The sequence below is a fragment of the Rhipicephalus sanguineus genome, chromosome 9 (genome assembly GCF_013339695.2).
Source record: "Rhipicephalus sanguineus isolate Rsan-2018 chromosome 9, BIME_Rsan_1.4, whole genome shotgun sequence".
In the NCBI taxonomy this organism is placed as follows: Eukaryota; Metazoa; Arthropoda; class Arachnida; order Ixodida; family Ixodidae; genus Rhipicephalus; species Rhipicephalus sanguineus.
Genome location: NC_051184.2, coordinates 111,809,639 through 111,832,043, shown reverse-complemented (window position 1 = coordinate 111,832,043; position 22,405 = coordinate 111,809,639). Strand labels below are relative to the sequence as shown.

The 22,405-nt window shown below is 41.7% G+C and overlaps 1 protein-coding gene across 1 annotated transcript; it reads left to right on the top strand.

Moving 5' to 3' along the window:
- Positions 1 to 277: 277 nt before the first annotated feature.
- Positions 278 to 19,507, top strand: LOC119406045 (uncharacterized). Its single transcript, XM_037672893.2, has 11 exons — positions 278 to 458; positions 3,124 to 3,227; positions 6,986 to 7,093; positions 9,290 to 9,443; positions 11,845 to 11,922; positions 11,995 to 12,036; positions 12,183 to 12,245; positions 16,322 to 16,378; positions 17,603 to 17,694; positions 18,143 to 18,356; positions 19,335 to 19,507. Exons 1-11 carry the CDS (start codon positions 278 to 280, stop codon positions 19,496 to 19,498), a joined length of 1,257 nt encoding a protein of 418 aa, XP_037528821.2. The 3' UTR covers positions 19,499 to 19,507.
- Positions 19,508 to 22,405: the final 2,898 nt, after the last annotated feature.

Below are 22,405 nucleotides of genomic sequence, written 5' to 3'. Positions count from 1 at the left end.
CGACATCATCATTGCAAATATTTATAGCCATATCTTTACTCGTTTCTCTTGAAAGTGCAATAAATCCATTCCTCCGTCACCTGCGTAAACGAATTTCTAGATCGGACCAAATGCGTTATTGATCCAACAGATTGGACACATTTGATTCGGATTTGTGCCGTTCGTTGGTTTGTTGACCGGATGAAGCTATTCGCAGCCGTTCCGAGACGAAGTTGTATCCTGTAGTGGCCGTCGTTCCATGGTGCAGTGGTCAGGCGGTGTGTGTGCGCGAAAAAAAATGTTCGCATACGTGAAATACGAGGACAAATACAAGGTTATATTGCTCATCAGCCTTGTGAAGACGTTTTCGCCGAAAAGTGAAGACGACTTTGACAAGACAAAGAAAGTCCAGGCCTTTTGGAGAAGCGAAGATGGCAAAATTCAGGGCTACTACCCTGCTTTTGTCTACGCCCTAGCAGGTGAGTGTGCTGTACAGAAATTTTCAGCTCTGGTTGTATAGTGCCTTTAAGGTGATTATAACTATTTCAGTTATGCACTAATAAAGAATGCCGGCATGGCTGAAGTGCTTGCCGGCGCCTGTCTCGGCTAAGTTGCTTGCCTATGCGATATTGTAACTGGGTAGGGGTATGTACATGCGTGCACGTTACACATGTGCGCAGCTATGTATTTATGTATTTCAGTAGTGTTGAAATTGCTCACGTAATAAAATGTATCGTTGCCTCGAAAGTGTACCCACCTATAAGTGCATACCACGGTGTATTCTAACACCGTGGTGCATACCGAAAGGTCGCGGGTTCGATCCCGGCCGCGGCGGTCGCATTTCGATGGAGGCGAAATGGTACAGGCCCGTGTACTGTGAGATTTCAGTGCACGTTTCACAACACCAGATGGTCGAAATTTCCGGAGCCCTCCACTACGGCGTCTCTCATAATCATATCGTAGTTTTGGCAGGTTAAACCCCAGATATATTATTATTATTATTATTATTATTATTATTATTATTATTATTATTATTATTATTATTCCTCAGCATATATAACCTCAGCATATATAACCATCGCTTTGCTAAAATTGACTCTGGATCTCGTTCAAATACTGCTGAATTATTATCACTGCCATCACTTCACTGCCGACGAAATCGCTCTGATCTCTTATTTCTTTACAAGCTAGTCCACGGTATCATATCCTGCCCTGTACTTCTCAATTGTGTAAATTTTCGAATTCCGCGTAAGTTAACCAGAGAGAACAGACCGTTTCATGTACCCGCCTGCTTCTTCCAACACTTTACCGTTCACAGAATACAAAGTCTCTATAATGTTAACTTTCTTGATCTTGACGTTTTTCATAGCCCACAATCGTTGTTTTTATCCGAGCTTTGCACTGTTTGGCATAGTGTGGCACAATGTACAAAGTCTTCCCTTCTCAGTCTTTCCACATAGTTGTATATATGCAATCTAATTTTTTATTCCCCGTCAATATTTCTCGTGTTGTCTTATTTTACTCCTCCCCTTTTGTGTTCATTTCTCTTCGTCTACGTGTTTTTGCTCTTTTTATTTCTCGAAAACTGTCTGTATTGTATTGTTTATTTTTATTATTTTTTTTGCGTGCGCCAGCACAAAGACCTTACGGTTGTTCCTGGGCACGTTAAATAAATGATTGATTGATTGATTATTATTATTATTATTATTATTATTATTATTATTATTATTATTATTATTATTATTATTATTATTATTATTATTATTATTATTATTATTATTATTATTATTAAAAGTGCATGTGCAGACATGGCACACGTTCACTTGTAGAGATGAACTATGTCAGATGATGTGGTCAACTTCATCCTCAGGTGTCAGTACTGGAGCACACAACGACATCATTTTGTCTTTTTGCATATGTATTTTGTTGGCCCTTCTAGCAGACGTTTTAGATATTCATTTTAAAAGACGGGGTGTGCAAACACGCACGCAATAAGTCCAAGACACCACAAACACTGACTAACAATTCAAGAGACGCACAGTGGCAGAAAAGAAAGGCACAAAAACTTATCTGCTAGTGCTCAGATAGTAGGCAAACCTATCAATCTGGCATGCGTGGGGGGTCTACGTGAAAGATAACGGTTAAGGGATTCGATTTGACAGGCGTATCTCACAGGCTAACAAAATGGCTGCCAATAAGCTATACTCCTTTTCACACATCAGATGCAACACTGCGGAAGCTATGCAAGAAGTTTGGCTAACAAAACGTATAACTCCGCGTGTCTCATGGTCGCTCGCTTGACATCTGATTAGTGCCGGTGCACCCTCGTGTTTCTTTGTGCTCCCCTTTAGCGCGACTGGCAAACAGAAGTAAGCGGGGAGGGCACAAAAGAACGCAGGTACCGAATGAATCTGTGATGTTCGCATGCGGAGAGTTGCAGGTAGGTATACATTAAAATGTAGAAGACATAACTCTGATGCAACTGTGATCAATTTCCTGGTGTTGAAACGAACCTGCCAAGTTCAGTAATTTTGTAAGCCAGTATGTGTATGGCTACTGCTTTTAGGGCCACTCAAAAGTAAATCTGATCGGCTTCAATAGTGATGAAAAATTCCCTGAACATTATTTGCTATGCATGCACATGCACTATGCTTTCTTCTGATATTGTTTCTAAACTCTTATGAGTGTTAAACTTCAGTTTGAAGGTGTGAAGACATTGCCGGTCTCACAAGCTTGCCTAAACATCTGTGTGTGTAAATTTAAAAAATCACAAGAGTGACCTAAAAAGCTGCTAAAAAAATAAAAATGGTATTATTGCCACAGTTGAGCTCCTAACACTCATATATATTCATACATTTAAAAAGAAGTGCTTTGATGTGGAGGAGCAAATAGGCCATTGCCTATAACTCTATCTACTGCCGCATCACAGCTGAAACAAGCAGATGCTTCGTTATGCATGCTTCTGTGGACTTTCTGTGACCTTGAATTGCTTTTTTGCTGCAAACTAGGTCATTTTTTGTAACTCCATTACTGACCACCGTGCAGTAAGGTTTATCAACAGCCTGAGCTTGCACACTGAATGCACACTGTGAGAACATATAATGTGGGGTCATCTCTGCTGATTACGTGGGGCTTTTCACCTAGGTGACCTGAACACCATGCGTCTCAAAATCAAAACAATGCGGGAGCCATTTCCAAGATTGATTGATGCCGATGAGCTCGAAGAAGTGCCTCTGAGAAGGAGAGAGGTTGGTTCCATTATCTACTAAAATTCTTGAGCATTTATTTTAGCACGAGATATGGTGTAACATTTAGTGTATTGGTAAAGGTGCATTCTTGTATGTGATGAATTACAAAAGTAACGTGAATGTCATTGGAATACTTGTCTTAAAATACCGAGCAAGCGCCCCCTTCCATGTTTCAGGAGGTTTCAAATAAGCGCTGATGACCAAGCGAGTGCCTCCCCTCCCCTCCTTTCATCTATTTGCAACCTCTTCTCAGCTACAGAATCCTGCTGGAGCAGTTCCTAGGAACCTAAGTTCTGAGAGCCTTTAGATATGTGCAATATTTTTTAGCACTTTTACAGCGTGGTACCTCGGGGTTGCATTCTGAGTTGTCTCAAATTGTTGGTACTTTTGAAGAACGCCTTCACCCCTTGTTATAGCATTTGAAATTTTACACAAGGATTTGCTCATGTTCAGTAAAAATAGTAAATTCATGCATATTCAATAAAGCATTTCATTTGAAGCACAGGTGTGCATTCTTCTTTAAGGCTCTTCCGCTGCCATTTTGAATTTATTGTTCCTGAACGGGCGAGGGCCCCCTGTACAAATCTTATCCAATTATCTTTCACCGCAGGGACGGGGGGGGGGAGGAGGGCTGCTGGGCTTGCTTGGTATTTTGCAGTAGTTAGTGTAAGGCAATGTCATTGGATGACTAGTAGTTTTAGCTGTTGGTGACCTGCAAATATTTATTTGTTTTCAAATTAGAAAGATCTTTTACTTCATTAAAGAGTATATCGTGTAAAGGTGGAGATCAGGATGTGTGCAGTGTGCTGTTTTTAATAATAGACTAAAATGTGTTGACACAATTTATAGCATGAAAACCAGCACTTATCGTCATGATTTCCTGCTACTAAGCTTCACCTTTTGGGAAACTGTTTCCCTGTGCACACCATGAGCCGTGAATATAGCGCTGTAGCACTCAGCCGAGCTGTACATTGCAGCTGTCACCAATCAACTTCAGCTTTTGCATCATATAAAGTAGCCACAACAGCGTGGCAACTCTGGCCATTGTCACAGTGTGCTACACCATCTTTCACTGTAAGCACCTGTACCCCTCTATAAGGGCACATTCTCACTAGTACCTGTGACAATGGAGTTAGGAGAATGTTGTAGCAGCGGCAACATCCCAAATGCAAATACATGCTGAGGCAGTACTTGCATTTTGTTACATTTCACTGCCCCTCTTTTGCCGCAAAGCACATGGTTGCCCTTGCAGCTGACACTCGTCACAGGAGGCCGCAAGATGTGAGATGTATGTCAGCGGCTCGTGAATAGTCGGAAGTCTTGTTGCTTTGATGTCAAGGCTACTAGTATTGACATTGCTTTACGATGTGAGCTTGCTTGGTGGGCCTATAGGGAAGTATGGACACAGTACAGCAGCTTGTGGTATCGTTGGCACAATGTGCTACAGAGCCGTCTGCACAACTAGTATCCACAGGCCGAAAGAAATAACGTACATTGTGTACACTTTTTATTTTGTATACTAGTTGTGCCGACAGCTCTGCAGCACAATGTGCCAAAGATACCGCAAGCTGCTGTATGGCGTCCACACTTTTCAATGGGCTAGCTAAGCAAGCTCACATCGTAAATGAACTCAATACTCGTAGCCATCACATCAGAGCAGCAAGACTTTCGACCACTCACGAGCCGCTGACATACATCTCGCATCTTGCGGCCTCCTGTGACGAGTGGCAACAAAAGGAATTCGGGGTGCATTCTGAGAGCCAACTTAAAAAATTTTCTTCCTTAAAACAAAAAATTATTTGATAAAACTTTCTTAATCACTTAGCAATGAAGTGGTCTATCAAATGCCACATCATGAGAATGTTACTTTGACCGCATCAATACGAAAAATACGGTTAAATGTGGGACAAATAGCATATTTTTTTTTATTTAACTATTTTTTCGGGAAGATTTGAAGTCTATTTCAACCCTAAACATTTTCGTACAAAAATACACTTTTCTGAAAATCAAGATAATATTAAGATTGCTGAGAGCGAGTTGCAGCTAGCATAAGAAAAAATAGCGATGTTTGAAGATTTTTTTGTTGTTTTTGAAAAGGCGTAGCTGGCAGGTAAATGCAAAACTTTCGGAATGGTTAAGTAGCACCAGTAAACAAAACCTCTATAGTATCTCAAGCGTCACTTTGAAGCTCAATGCACAAAAATAGATTTTATATACATTTTTCGATTAGGCACAGTTTAGCAAAAGCAAGTGAACTTTGCGGGGGCGCTACAGTCCTGAAAGATTTTTTTTTCGAGCAACAATCTTTCGCCACAATACTCCATGGGGTATATGAAAGAGGTATGAATCTTATCGACAAAATCTGCGATGGGCGAGCGCCATGTCTGGGACACTTGGCATGAACTGACCCATACACAGTGGAACCCCAGTGATAGGAATATCTGTACTAGGACTAAAAGGCGGGCGAGTTGGGACTGATTCATTGTTGGGTAGCGCACAAATTGGGAAATGGATTGTCCTGTTCCCTTCTTTTGTGTTTTACCAATTTGTGCGCTACCCAACGATGAATACAAATCTCGTGGGGTCAGCAAAATATTAATATCACCAGAAAACATGGAAAATTAGTATGTAACAAAAGAAAGTTGGCATATGCTTAGGTTTATTGTTTCTCTGGGCTGCAGCAACATCTTGAACAGCTCTAAATAATTGCGAGTAAAGTTTTTAGATTTCGACAATTGTGCTTGTACTAATAAATATACGGCACTTGCGGGCATGTGTAATTTGTTAACCAAATGTGTTGTGACGCGTGAGTGAGTGATAACTTTGTTCCTGTGACCAGTTTCAGCTAGTAGTAGTAGCTTCTGCCAAGTTGTAGCACGTTTTACTGCAGGACACCAGAGCACTGCGACAAAGGGGATCTAATGCTCTGCACGCGATTGGTGAAGGCCAGAAAATTTTACAACCTCTGGCATTTGTTCTCATTGTCTTATTGCGGTTGTGTCGGGGATGTTTTTCGGGAGATTTGTGTCAGTACAATTGTGAGGTTCGCTTGAAGTTCGGGAATCTCCTGTGCGAATTGGGAGTGTTGGCCGGTGCGTGTGGCATGCCCGCGTTTGGGTTCCCGTGCCCTCGCGTGCTAGCCTTGTCTTCCACGACAGCGCGGGCTGCGCCTTTTCATACCCACGCAGTAGCTCACGTTTGTATCAAATGTCGCGGGGTGAAAATCGGTTCTCAACAACCGCCTCCATTACATTGCACGCTAATGGGCCTTGGCTGGGATCACAGGAAAATTCGTACCACCCCAAAATTCGTACGAGCCATGATTATAACACTGAGGTTCCACTGTGTGTGTGTGTGTGTGTGTGTGTGTGTGTGTGTGTGTGTGTGTGTGTGTGTACACACGTACATACATACATGCTACGAAACTTGGGGCAGCTGCTGCAAAATAATTTTTTTCTCCTATAAAATGTGCTCCAAAATACTCTTGGCTGTTATGTTCACAGCACATATTTTAGTGCAGAAATTCTGAATGAAGCATAATGAAGCACCACATTCTGCATTGAACTTAAAAAGAGCATTATGTGCATATAACACTGCACTTCACCTGTTATATTATGGTTCTATTGCTTTTTCATGTAAATTTTGGTGGCACTTCGTGGAATTCTTTGAAAAGCTAGGGGATGGTGACAGTCACAGCTGTCGAGTAGCCATTATTAGGTAATTGTTGCCTGAAATTGCCCCATTATCTTACCACCAAGTTGCAGGACCAGCACTCAAACAGAGGTTTAAAAAAGAGAAGACTGGAGGCTGCCCACATCCTTCAACAGAGCATAATTGCTCGCTCTGAAGAGGATGCTGAATGTCAGGTTTGTACTTGCTTTGGCCAAATGTTTTGGTACTCTGCTATGAGCTACTGGGTGCAGTTTTACATGTGTCTGAGATAACACGTGCCGTGCATTTTGCATAGATTGAAGTAGAGGTATCAAATGAATAAAGAACTGGCATATATAATGCTTTGGTAACAATTGTAAAAGTCATTCAGTAATATGTCTAATTGCTGGTTTCAGGGTCCAGATATTTTACAAGGCTTCATCATGTATATTTCCCTGGTTGCTTTTTTTCTGAGTGCATTACCTCTGAAAAATATGATTCTGTGAATTACCAGTATAATGTTGGTGATTTGCATCTTGGATGCACTAAATATGTCGAAAGTAGGCACAAGCTAAATAGACAAAACAGTATGTTAGGCAAATAAGCAACAGTAAGAATTCAAAGCATTCATTACTGTGGCATAATTTCTGATGTCACTTCACGGCGACAGCCACTGCAGAAGGAAGATATAACGCATCAGCTGACTCGGCAAGTTAATCTCCAAGTAGTCCACTGCATAATCCATAACTAAAACCCTGCTTGCTTCATGAATTCAGTTCAGCTAAAGCATCTCATCATTGAGCCTCCTTCACGTACATATTTTTTATAACAATGCAGCAACTTAGTCCCTCGTGCCCCTGCATACATCTCTTACAATAAGACAGCACTCCTTTCACATAACTCATTGCAAATAATGTAAATTACTTGCCTATCATATTGTTCACTTGATGCAGTGACACCAAAAGGGGCTCGGCAGTGGTGTTTCAGTGGAAAAATTGGTACATATGCCGGATGCAGTATAATATTGCAAATTTTATTCCCAACGAAATGCCAGCCACAGATTGTGCTGTATAGCCCTGGCACCCACTGCTGGCTGTCTTCACAATCACATAAAACAAACAGACACAACATCAGTTGTGCAGTTCAGGGTATCGATGTGCGATACGCTTAATGGCCGGCCTGAGGACTATCTTAGACAACCCGCAACCGAGGGATCGGCGACAACCATTTGACGTTTGTGACTAGCGCTTTGTGTACATAATCTTGCCATTGCATTTTATTTTTAGCAATAGATGGCCTCCGTCTATGGCTGCCAGATAGGCGCTTAGCTAGGACTGCCGATCCACAATACATCTTGAAACCTTGGTGTGTTGAAATATTTCAACAAGGGAAGGTATCTTTCAAATTGAATCAGATACGAAACTATTCAAATAGAATATTTGGAGTTTTGAATATTTACACTTCATTATTTATGAGTAAAATAAAAGTATTCAGAACATTTTGGAAACACTAGTGAACAAATTCCTATATGGGAATTCCTACTTGGGCTTTGCATCCTTTAAGAGGCCCTGCAACACTTTTTGAGCATGGTCAGGAAACGCTGCTGCTCGGTAGTCGAGGCTCCCAAGAACACGTGAGCGAAATATTAGAGTGCAGCATGCGGCCTGGAATTCAAAATAAATTCTGGAAGTCAACTAAAACCGCTTTCTCTTTTCTTGAGAAATGACGCTACAAGCTCGAAAATCACTGTGTCACGGGCCAAGTATCAGCCATTGGCTGATTTGAGCATGGCGCGCTCGGGAGTTACTGGGGCCGCCGCGGAAGGCTGTGACCTGTTGGCGCGTGTGCGCGTGATCGCACCGAAAAGCCACGCACTCGAAAAAAAAAAGAGAGAGAGAGAAAAACTGCTCAAGGCCGCGAGGTGCGTGACGTGTTTTGTTTACCCGTGCTATCCCTCCCTGCTTAGCTTCGAGCGCTTTCATCGGGACAAGACAAGAGAGAAAGCAATTGCAACATGCGACAAATCTTTGTAGCTCCGCTCGTACTGCACGGATATTAAAATTTAATGGTGCTTGATTCGTGAGGCAATAAGCTCCTTTACTCATTTCATTCCGTGGCTACTTGGAAAAGTGTTGCAGGTTCCCCTTTAAAAAAAACATTGGACAGGACCTTTGAAGTATCTCAATATGTTTGGACTTTTCTGTTTTTAATTAAGACCTGTACAAAGCCTTCTTTATGACTGCTTTAAGCACTAAAAACACAGACCACAAGCGAAGGTGACGGGACTGAGCTCTCTGGCCCATCATCTTTTCTTTTTTTGGTGTGCGTGTGTTTTTAGTGCCTAAAGCAGTAATAATACAAACAGATACCCACTCGCCCAGCAAGTTCTTTAAGCCTGCTTTCTGTTTCAGGAGAACGAGCAGCCAAGTGCAAGTGATGTATTTGTTGCAGAATTAAAAAAAATAATAGAAAAGAAAGACAAAGAAAACAAAGCTCTCAAAAAGCAGCTACGGGAGGCAAATGCCTTGAATGGGAGGCTCACTCGTGCCCTTCTTGACAAAATTGGTGAGGATTGACTTTAATTTTTTTATTATCAAATGTAAAGAGAGAACAGTAGCGTTAGTTGAATTAAGCCATATATAATTTTTAGCTGAATGACTATGACTATCTCCATCAGGCTGTAGTGACAATTGCCATTAGTGAAGCTGTGACTGTTTTGACACCTTTTTGCGTAGTTTAATGGTGAAAGTGTTCCACAACTGCACAGTAGTGTTATGGCTGCTGGTCACAGATGAAACAATCTAAAAAGACCATACTGTAAGCTGACAGTTGGTGGAAAAGCATGATAAGTGTATCATGAGGTATTTAGTGCAATCTTCAGTGCTATTTTAATGTTCAAGGTAATGTTACTCATCCGGGTAATCAACTAAGCATTCTTAGAATGAAATGAAATCAGCGGGGGGGGGGGGGGAATTGTCATCCACCAATTTGTACATGCTTTGTTGATTTAAGGGGTTCGACGTCCCAAAGTGACTCGGCTGTGAAAAGCCGCAGAGGATGTGTCCAGATAATTTAGACCATCTGAGGTTCTATAATGTGCTCCAATATCACACAGTACATGGGACTTAAAATTTCGCCTCCATTGACATGTGACCACTGCATCGGGGATTGAACCTGCTTCTTTCGGGTCAGCAGCAGGGTACTGTAACTACTGAGCCGCCGCAACAGCTTCTGCTTTCTACATTATGCTTTAAAAAAATTGCTATACCAATTTGTTAGAAAGAAAGCTTCAGACTTGAAGAGTTGATGCTATTTCAGGATTCTAAAAACTTTCTTTTTGCTGAGACTTCTCTTGATTTCACTTGTAATACAGAGTGTATGACAACTATTTGCTTTGACTATACTCCGTTTCACACATCAAGTGCAACACTACATATGGAAGCTAGAGACTTCTTGCAGTACATGCACTCGTACCAAGAATTAGTTCAATGATTTACTACCCGTAATGTGTTTCTAAAAATTCTTTTTGCATTTAGTATCAGTACTAAGTTTACATCCTTTGTGCCGGAGTAATAAAGAAACCCCGTTATTCATACGGCTGTCAATAGGTTGTTCAGGATTGCTGGGCGCCTGTGTTTTCGTATCGTTACCTCTGCGATTATTTCCGTCAGCGCGCAGCTGGAACCGATCGTGGAGGCCAGGTTTATGACGACGAAATTCGAGCACGAGACGTGTAGAGTCATACATTTTCTTGACCGAACTGCTTGCGTAGCTTCTACAGCGTTGCACATAATGTAAGAAATGGACCATAATGAAGTGTCCTCTGGTTGTGAGCTTCCACATAATTTACGTGCCTTTATCATTGGATAAAGTAGTACATTTTATTCATGCCGAGAAAGCCAGCATGGTGCTGTGGTATGTTCTGTCAGCATAACTTTAATTGTTCAAAAGGTACTAGCTTAGATAGGAGGTTAGATATGAAGGTTTCAGTGAAAAATGCCACTCTAATGTTTTTGCACAGAAAACATCTCTTTAAACCAGTATCTCAGTAGTAATGTCAAGGCAAGCCCAACTGTGACCACCTGCATGTGATTTTGAAGCAACAATAACAAGCGACAGGTTTGGCTGTTGCTTGTTTCTGGTTTCTGCCAAGCACTACAATTTCAGATTGAAGTCTCGATAGATGCTTCCACTGATTACTTGATTGCATTATTTGCGTAGCAGCATAACTGCTACCCGACTGCCTGGTCTGCCTGCTTAAATCTGAATTTGGTTTTAATAATTGCTCTGTTGTAAGGGAAAGTAATAATCGATAAAGTTAGCCTGGTCTGATTTTGTATTGGAGACAACTTGGCAACAATGCTTTATTGTGATGCTTGAGGTACGCAGTTTGTTCAAACACTTGTTACGTATAATATGCCACCTGGAATTGCGATCACATTCAGCATTGGCAGTTCGAACTGGAACATCTAGTGTGCTCTGCTTAGATGATGGTGACCTGTTGAGCTTTTGGTACACACAGAGAAACTGGTAGTGGCTTGTGATACATTGTTCATGGTTCTGGTATCTTTTATAGTAGTTAAGAATTTGTCACTCAGTAGTATGTAATGAAGCACTCTCCTGTGCTATGATAATCGCAAATCATTGTTATAGCAGCAAGCCACTGTAGCCAGGTTCAATTCCTGGCCATGGTGGCTACATTTTCATAGAGGTAAGATGAAGAAACACCTGCGCACTTAGATTTAGCTGCACTTTAGAGCACTGGGAAAATTAATCCAGAGTTGTCTACTATAGCATACCTCATGATCATGTCGTTTTGAATGCGACACCCCAGAGGCCCTGAAATGCAAGCCTGAGAGATTAGCGACCACTGTCATGCAGATTCTGGTACAATAACAGAAAAAAATGAAATCTATGTGGCTGTGTTTCAGCAAAGATATTAATAGTATTTTTGCATTTTTTTTAGAGGTCGCTCGAGCCACGGCTGAGAGGCAGGAAGGGCAAGTGATTGCCGAATTCAGATTGCCTTCCTCATTGGATGCAGGTAATGCTTTATTTGTCATGGCACACGCCCATTTGATAATACATATGATCACTAAATTTTGTGCTTTTGCAGACACAGGGCTTCCCAAAGAAATGGTGGAGGTTTGTGATGCAGGTATGTTACAAGCTAAACTTAGCTACCTACACAACTGACACTGTTGAGTTACACTCATCACTGTGATGTGAGAGAATGAAGTTCCTCTTTTATTTTGACACCCACAGTACCATGTTCTTCCATGTATATTGGATTTCTTTACGCAGACATGGATGGTGATGCCACCTGCTTGCTGCCTGGCTCTGTGGTCGATTGCAGTGCAGCTATTGGTGAGTGTTTGGCCCCAACCTTTACATATTCATAAGAGGATCATAGAGTCACTATTATAGTGGGCATGTTACTGCAACACTGTTTTCCGTATTTACTTTAATCCGATGTGCAGCTTGTTTTCCAAGAAGATGGTTTAGATATTGTGTGCATGTTAGAATATCAAGTCCCAAATATGGCACATGTCCATATAAAGGATGTGCAAGAGTAAGGTGGTCAGCGGAAACATTGACACTATGAACCATAGCTTGCATCAGCAAGAGCTTTGAAACTTCCTTTGCGTCGAGATCACGATTCAAGTGCCGAGTCTTCATCTAAGCCCTGTTTCGTTACAATGCACTGATTGTGAATATTGTTTTTCATCAGTGAAATGGGCAGCAATAAGTCATTCGACATTTACTATGTATGATTGTAAAAGGCTTACTCTGAGACTTAATGCAACAATTATTAACAAAGAAAAAAAGATGTGTAAATTTAGGGGCTCATTTTCTTTGTTAGACACAATAATAATGAGAACTAACAGACACTGATGCCAAGAAAAGTGTAGGTGATGTTATTAGAAGTAATTGTAATGTAAATGTGAAGAAAGTAAAGTGGACAAAAAGATAACTTTGCTGGCAGGGACCGAACCTACGACCTTCGAAAAACATGCCCTGTGCTCTACCACTGGGCTACGGTGGCAGTCATCCCTCTGTCTCTTTTATAGAATATGCATTTAAACGTGGGAGCGCCAGTAGCCATTACAGCGAGTGGGGAGCACTCTTTTTATGCCTGTTGGCGTGACGTAGTGTGTGATATACTTTTCTTTCTTCACATTTACATTACAATTACTTCTAATAACATCCCCTATACATGGCATCATTGTCTGTTAGTTATCATTAATAATTAACAAAGTGACAGATGTTTCGCAACCTATGCAGCTGGCATCCTCAGTATACACTGGCAACAAATGAGTCTAGGTTGACCCATCCACTAGTCTCATATGTCTGTGTAAACATCCGGTATGGGGCCATGGTTATTGTTGCAAGCCAGTGCATCGCGACGATTGTATTTTTTAAATGAATACTAAACAAAATTTTTGCCGCCAAAATTTTCAGCCAGATTGAAAGATTGGGTGATGAAACTTCAGTTCTTGCAGGAACTAGAGGAAAATAATTAATGTGCTTTGAACAAAATTCAATTTGAATGAAATGTCACCTAAGGTTGCCATTCTAAAGAACTTCTTTCCCGTATCCCGTATATCAGTCACTTATGAAGGGTATTTGACGTCAAGTTTTGAAAAACATATCGATACTCATTTTCACAATGACATAAATCTAGACGCTGATTCTGAAATAAGAGTTTTTGTTCCACGGTTATGTGTTTATAAAGTCATAATGACTGCATAGGGTGCATCACAAAAAAAAAAAAGGAACACTTGAGATCAGTCCCAATTTTTTGTAGCTTAGCCAAATGAAGTGCCATTAATTGCTTCATGCTTGCGATGCGCTGCAAAGTATGACACTGAGCAGAAAAAAACAAGAAACAACACAAGGTGACTTCCCAGGGTAGTGAGTTCAGCTCACGTGTTCTGACGCGCTCGATCACTACGTTTGCTACGTCAACGGAAAAGGACTTCCCATGTGGCATCTTTCAATTTGTAGTAAATCGTGTTGGCAAGTCTGAAGTAGCTTTGTTTCAAGCAAGACCAAAGCAAAGTTGCAATATCTTCCACCGGTGGTGGAGACCTTAAGGCCCGAACACACGTACGCGTTGCAGCGCGTCAACGCGTGACTTTTTGACGCGGCTACGCGAAGCTGCGCGCTCTCCCTCTGCACAGGGAGAGGGTGCGACGCCGCGTCAAAAAGTCACGCGTTGACGCGCTGCAACGCGTACGTGTGTTCGGGCCTTTACAGTGAATTTTTCGGTTGGATTGCTGAAGCCTGTAACTGAGCGCAATACCAAGTCAGCTAAAATCATCGTCAAGGTGCACAGCACCTTGATGACGGTGATGTGATCTTTTGGTGTTACTTCTTTGCTTACGAATGCCTCTATACTCGTGACCATCGATGTGGTGAAGAGCCGTTTGAAAAAAATTAGAAGAAAGTCATGCATACATGTCGAGTGAGAAGATTGCAATTCTGTTGCCCTCAGTTACAGGCTTCAGCAATCCAATCAAAAACATCATAAGGGGTCCTCCATGAGTGGTGGACATTGTAACTTTGATTCGATTTTGCTTGAACCAAACCTACTTCAGCTTCGCCAAAACGATTTACCATCACATTGAAAGGTGCCCATGGGAAGTCCTGTTTCGGTTTCCATAACAAACATGGGAGCACTTCAGAACATGCGTGCTGCCCTCACTACCCTTTCAGGTGAAAATATATTGCAGGTATGTGGATGGCACTTTGGTCTTATTAAAAAAAAGTAAATCTGATTGCTTTTCATGCGATGTTGAACTGTGTACACAATGCCTTCAGTTCACATACCAAAGAGGGAAACATAATGTCTTGCCTTTTTGGATGTGCTTGTACACAGGCATAATAATGACAGTGTGCAAATGACAGCGTACCGTAAGCATTGTTACACCACAAATCTTTTGTAATTTCACTCCATCACCTGATCGAACATAGACATTCTTTTGTAAGAACGTTCTCGTTACGTTGCGATGAAATGTCCTCTAGTCAGCAGTTGCCACCACAAGGAGAGAAAAATGTGGTTGGTGCACTGGCACAAAGACGAGGCCATTTATAAACAATGCGCAAAAGCAAATGCAAAGAGGAACATGTATTGCATCTATTCCCGGTGTTCAAGGTGTATCAGACCCTGCTCGGAGAGCTTAGTGTTCACTGGACATAAAAACTGGTTTTAAGCCCCATTATATTTTGGGGCATGAGTTCGTGAAACCCTAAAAAGGCACACACCTGTGGACAATCAGGGTAGGGTCATCTACATAGTGCGATGGGGAGATTTCAACGCGACTTACGTAGGTGAAATGGGCAGGTAAAGGGCAACGAGGCTTAATGAACTCTAGGGGATGTTGCTAGACCATGCATGCAACACGTTCCAAGGCAGCTTGTTGAACGCTGCTGAATGACAGGGCATAGCTTGGGCCAAAACAATGTGATGACACAATTCGTTGACGGGCTTTGTCCTGTCGTCTTGTGGTGTCATTTTGCGCTAAAACTAATCACAGTGTGATGACGTTGGCTCGGGAACGAAGCTGAAAAAAAAAATTCTGCATCCATGTTTGGTTCATTTCGACATGTCGGCTTCCAACAATAACCGTGGACCCTACCGAACGTTTACTAGGATGTATGTGGCTAGTGGACTGGTCAGCCTCCACTCATTCGTTGCCAGTGTATGCTGGGGATGCTAGCTGCTTAGGTGGCAAAACGCCTGCCATTTTGTTAATTGTTTTGTTAAGTTGAAGTTCTTTTATAATAATGAATTCACCACAATTTAGGGTCATTTTTGCATTTCCAATTTATTTCGAAGACAGCATGCATCTCTTTTAATGAATCAAGCTGTGCAAGCACATTATAATTATAGGCTTCACTAATGCCAAATGAAGCATAGTTTTGCTCGTCTTTTCGGCCGCACCCTAGCCTTTAACGCATATGCACTAACACGTGTCATAGCTCAGTGGAATGATCTCCCTGATGATGTAGTGTCCATTCATGATCATGCGGCACCTTGAAATAAAGTAGTACTAACTATTTAAGATTGTGTTTGCTCAAAATTAATTTCATAAAATCGCATTTCTACATTGTATAATGACATGTTGACCTTTTCGAATATGTATAACGCATGCTAAGTGTCTTATTATTACAGTGATACACCTTTGTTATCTCTCACATTCTGCGGTTGTGTAATACCTGTTTTTTTTATTCCTTTTTGTTGTTTTGTGTTCTAGCTAAAAATTATTGTATAGTCTTCCTCACATAATACTCCTACGTAAATCCTGTGGAGTACTTTAAATAAATAAATAAATCACAGTAGTTGGCTTTCTTATCTTTCCATGTATTTAACCATGTATTATGTATCAATAATCTCGCCATGCATCAATGCCTCCAGAACGCTTTAACTTTTTGTGCAGGCATTGAAGACACTCTTACTCACTTGGAGGATCACAGTGGTAGTTTGGTACCTTGTGGTGAGTTTTGTGCTTGCATTCTTTTGAGAGTGCACCCGAGGGTCACGGGATGGAATCCCGACTGCGGCAGCCGCATTTTCGAGGGAGATAAAAATGCATGGGGGGGGGGGACCGTGTATAAAGAGCCCCAGGTGGTCCAAATTTCCGCAGCCCCAGACTACAATGTCCCTTATATCATATCGTGTTTTTGGGATGTTAAACTACACCAACTATATAATCCTTCTTAGAGGGAGGAATGACATTGCTTGGTACTGCAATATATTACTTCTTGCATACGAAGTATTCACTTTAATTTAAATGTAAACATTTCGACAGAAATCTGGCTGGGCAGAAGATTTAGGAGGTCACTTTTGTGTAAATCTTTTCATTCAGCAAGAGGATGTGTTTATCAAATTCTACCTAATGAGGCATTACTGTTACTGTATATAAGTTACAGCAAAACTGACAACACGTTATTCTATTTGTGTCAACACCAAGTGTGCACTAGGTCAACAAAAAGTAAACTAACAACATGTGAAGAAATGACACCTCAGTGAAAAATAATAAGTCTGCGGATAGAGTTTGGTGTCGTCATCACCGTAGCCGCCGCTGACAGTGATGATGATGCTGATGACGATGAAAAACAAGTGCGTTCCAAACCACACGTTCTCTTTCTGCCGTCACAGCACAGCACATTCAAGGTACTCACTATACGCCTTGACTGATGAAGATGATGACTATGATGATCATGGACAATGACTGGCTTGTGAAGTTGATGACGTCTCGATATATTCTACGATGCATTTCATATGACTGGAAACAATCAACAACCACCACGAGAACGTGCCCAGACCTCGTCTTTGGCAACCTCAGGCTAGATCCGATACCACAATGCAGTAATAATGACGGCAAAACGAAATGCACAACTCGACACAACATACCAGTTATGACCAGTTAACATTGTATATAACTATACACCGCTTGGCACGCATGCGTGAGTGGTCAATGTCACAGGTGATTTACGGTAATACTGAACAATCCCACTGCTTCACCCACTCATCATCATTCACTTCACGGATATGCCGCGATTTTTTAAGTTTTCTCTGAAGTTTGATTGTTTGAGAGGGTTTGATAGGAGGAGTGATCAACTAAATTTAGTTCTGAATGTATGCTCAGAGGCATGTTTTTTATTCAAGAAACGTGATTTAATACTAGATGCATTGTTTTATTTAACTAATTTTGCAGATGAGCAGCAGCAGCCAGCACCAGCAGCAGCGGAACCTGCAGTGTCAGTCACGACGGTGCCTGACAACCTTTTTCAAGTTTTTGGTGGCCAGGTGACATTGCCTACATATTATCGAGATTAGAATTAGGTCAAAAGCTCAAATATTGCTGGTATTAGAAATTTAGTTGCTGCCTCTATTTCCCATTTCTTTGTTTTTCTTTATTTAGTGAAACATTTAGTTTATCTTTCATAAATTGTTGGGATTTCATTGTTGTGTGCTCAGGTGTACAGGTAACTTCCTCGTGAATATTTCCAGTTAATATTAGAAAAGTGCTGAAATAAGGTCATAATTGCTACACATTGTGTATGGGCAATGACATTTTACTTCTGAAGGTTACTTTTGTATATGCATATTTGCTCTCCACTGATGGTTTTGTAGCTCTAAGCAGCCAAGGTTTCTGCTACGAGTAATTTTCGTTTACATAATCTTGAAAGGCTTACAGATGAGTATAGGTATCATTTACAAGGAGTTGATAATGTTTATAATTATTTTTGTGCAGATTAAAATCGGCCAAAACAGCTACATGCCGCTAGAGAAGTGGCAACATATCATGAAAAACACCACTGATGGGAGGTTCTGCCTGGAGCTGGCGCGGCACTTCTGGCCAACTGCTGAAGCTGCCAAGCGCTGCCTCACTGGCCAGGCATGCCGCAGCTACTCCACCGGCCAAGTAAAGCTCCAGGCAACCCCAGAAAAGGTGGACATGATGAGAGGTAAGCAAACGTGCATAATTATTACAAGTGTTGCACTGCAATGCACTTGGCGTTTCACTGCTTAACATTAGTACTGGAGGTTTGATGCTTACCCATAGACACATTTCTGTAGGACAAAATTCAAATGCATTGCTAAAAAATGCAGGGTGCCATTTTAAAAGTTTTTTTTCGGTGGTTACTGAGGCAACTGGTATCGGAATAAAAGCCTCTGAGGTCCAGTGGCATTTTAAGACTTTTTCACTAGGTGAACGCATGCGTCGTGGTAACGCGAAAAAGATGAATTTGGTTGAAGCTGGTTACTGTGCTTACTGACCAGTGTACGTGCAGCATGCATCTCATGTTGCAGCAAGATAGGTTGCATTTTATTGCTCTGAATTGCTATTGGCCAGCTTGATACAATTAACATTTTATTTTACATTATCATGGAGTTTAAAGAGAAGAAAATTGCAATTGCATGGATTGCTCATGTTCTACAAAATGATGATTTTATCGCAATTTGTTAGCATATCACGGTCAAGAAGGGTGTGGTTTCAGAGAAAGGAAAAACACTCAGTTTCCTCTCTTGGCTTGCTATCACGAAGAAGTTCTTTTCATGTTTTAACGGCCTTAACATCTTACACTGTGAAGCAAAATAAATTTGATTACACAACAGTAAATTAATTTCCTGGGACTAAAGAATGAGTTGGAACTATTCTATTTCACTGTGCGAATTTTTCATGAAACTAAACTGCTGTAGAATTATGCGGTAGATTTTTCTTTGCATGGCTTATAGACTTGATTTTAGCTAGAGTTCATTGTGTTTTTAATCAAGTGACTCATGTACTTATTAGGAGGACTTATTGCGTATATTTATTGGTGTGAAAAAAGTAGCTCAAGAAATATGACAGCTACCGCTCCTTTACTTGAAAAAGTATTGGATAATCCCTCTGAAATCCTGTTTTTTTTCCCCTCTATATGTCCCTTTTCTGTATTTTTCAGGGTGTCTGCAGCAATACATATGCACAAATGTTCAGGCAGGAAATCCAGAAGAAGTGCGCCTGGGTGCATTGCGCCGTTACCTGCGGAACTACTTCACTGAAGCGGCGAGACAAGGGAAGCGAGGGCGCAGCACCACGAAAAAAGGAGAGAATAAATCTGATTAGATGAGCCAGCCTTTTTCTTCTTGCCAAAATGGAATTATGCATGTTGCTTGTTTGTCCGTACACATTTGGGTCAGAATGTGCGTTGCAATTTCTACTCGTAAATTTTTGTAGTTTCTTTTAGCCAGTAAATTAAGTTTGCTATCATGAACACACAACACATCGGCCCCATGTGTATTCGCTGCCTGTTGCCATCCGCCAAGCTCATCCGTCATCCACTATATGCCGCTATCCGCTATCCAGTATCCGGTATCTGCTATCCGGTATCCACTATCCGGTATCCACTATCCGGTATCCACTATCGGTATCCAGTATCCGGTATCCAGTATCCACCCACTACATTAATCCACTATTATACTGGATAGTGGTTTCCACTATGCCCGCTATTTGACTTTTTCCAACAGGGCTGCTGCTCACCTGGGCCCAAGGAGGTTTAAAAAAAATTTTGTAACCTCCTTGCCTGGGCCAGTGCCTCCTCTATTTTTCAGTGCCTGGGCGAGCGCTCTCCTCTGGCTGTCGAGCGCGCGCTCCGCGTCCGCTCGCCGCTGCCGCGTGGTGTCGCTGTGCAAGTAGACAACGGGAAGCTTGCGCTCAACGGCCGCGCGTATCACGAAGCTCAAGAATTCGTGTATGCATACGAGTTTATTTGCATTTGTGCTTCTTGCAGGCTTTCACAGGTACGGGGGATGGAAAGAAACGCGAACATAGCGGCGCGCTGTTTTCATCACGCCTTAACCGTGGTGGCAATAAAAAAGATGCTGATGGTCTTTTATTTGTCATGGATGACTTCGAGTTCTCATCAATCATCCAGGCTATAACCACTTGAAAATAGATGCGAAACAGCAAAGAATGCAGATGCCGCATGTTCGCGTGTCTTTCCATCCCCGCTGTAAGTTTTCCGCAGGCAGACTGTCAGGCCGTGCTGCCGGTTCGATACTTGGGTGATTCCACGTAAGATCGAACGAACGATGGCTGGTCGACCTCTTAAATATATTTCAAAATTTTATATATTATTGCCTGGTGACTGGAAAGAAGAGATCCGCAATTTGTTCTGCCGCCAAAAATTTTTTTCGAAGCACAGGAAATCGATAATGACGAAGAGGTGGAGTGGAGCGCTCATCCGCTCTGCTGTTTTGGCCAACCTTCGTTATAAATTGCACAAAATATATTTAAAGTTAGGTAGCTGAAATTTCTTTAAATAAATCTATGCATGTTTTTGCTTCTGCTCAGGTATTTTTAGTTTTTATGTGTAGTGTAGATGTTTCTATAAAAAACCTCAAATTTGACCCAGGAGACGTTATTTTCTTTAATTTGAAGGTCTTTATCTCAAAAAGGCCTTGTAGCAGAGCGACAAAAATTCCGCATTACGTTCTTCGCATGCTTATCTATCCAACTGCCAAATCTAATATTTATATAACTTTTCAGTAAAGAGATATGATAGGGCTAATTTCAAGAAAACACCGAACAATGGAAATTTCTGACAACTAAAAAAAAGCATTTTTTTGTATTTCTTAAACTTTGCCCACTCAATCTCCTCCACGTCAGCTTTCACAATCGTTGAAAACATGTTGCATAATGTCGTTGCACTAATAGTTACGACCCCTCCAATGAGACCCTTCGGCAAAGATTGGCATTGCCGACTCCTTGCCCAGCAAGTGTATAAAATGCAGGCAGGATTGAATTTCTTTTTATTAAAAGGCGAGCAGGTACCGAAAAAGGTGTCGCTGTCACTGAAGACGTTAATTTTGAAATTATTTAGTCACGGCAGCGGCCACGAGCGCTAGGCTACCGAGCAGGCGCGCGCGCAGCCGAGATGCTCGTTGTAAGAGACGGCGCAGTGAGAGCTCGTTTTCGCGTCCTCAGACCGATTGAGTTCGAAACAGCAACACCTCTCGAGTGACTTGAACGCACGTGTACTGGTAGTCGCGGTGATCTGGTTAATGACGTTGATTTATTTTTCAGGGGGCATAAGAATGTCATCGTTAAACTGTGCGTTCCATGAAGATCTTTCATTGCAGTGATAGGAAAAACACGCGTAGCACAAGTAGTCCGTCTCACTGACAGTCACTGACCTTTCGGGTGTTAAACGTTCCTTCAAAGCATTTATGTCTAGGTCGGTAACTCTGCGAAATTTTGGCTTCTTTGCAATAATTAAAGGAGTACTGGCACGATTTGGAGACATCGCAAAAGGGACATTTTTTGCTTCGTTGGTATGCAGTGTCAACGCTGTCCACATATTGGAGTCAGAGAACACGTATAAAATATTTTAATTTGACTTTGAAGTTTTCGTTGCTGAGCCCCTGGAAGCCAGCCCCACTGCAAGGACATTATCCCAACGAGTCAAGAGAGTTCCACCGAAGTGGCGAGTTCTGCGACCTGCATGCAGCCTAAATCGTAGAAATCACTGTCAGGGTCACTGAACGACAGTTCACTGATCGTTGTTTATGTGCACCACGAGCAGATGACGCATTTGCCGCTAGTACGTCGCGAGTTTCTGTATCTCCGTGACGTCACACTGCTATGAAACGACACTGAGAAGCCACCCCCTCGATATCGAAACCGAAAGTGTCTTTTTAAGGCGGCGCTAATTAAAATATATACGATGCATTCCCAGGCACCACAATAGTCGTTTTAGGTTTCTCGACACCAGTATTTTTATTTAGAGCAACAATCCGAATTTTTTAAAAATTCGTGTCAGTACTCCTTTAAGCTTCTTGTGCTTCAAAAAGGTAGTCTCCACAATACACTCATTCCGAGCTATACTTTCTCGCCATGAGACGCACAGGAGGAGTAGAGTAAGAGCAAAGCACAAGAACCATCCGCGCCGAATGAATTGTGAACAGCGCTCTGAACGCGCGGCTAGTTCAGGCCGTCTGCTGCCGACATCTAAGATAGGCAAGCGCATCCGGT

Excerpts from the sequence above, each read along its gene's own strand:
- LOC119406045 (XM_037672893.2), top strand. The coding sequence starts at position 278 with ATGTTCGCATACGTGAAATACGAGGACAAATACAAGGTTATATTGCTC. Across the intron at positions 7,094-9,289 it reads AAGAGGATGCTGAATGTCAG|GAGAACGAGCAGCCAAGTGC; the intron begins GTTTGTACTTGC and ends TTTCTGTTTCAG. Across the intron at positions 12,037-12,182 it reads GGTGGAGGTTTGTGATGCAG|ACATGGATGGTGATGCCACC; the intron begins GTATGTTACAAG and ends TTCTTTACGCAG.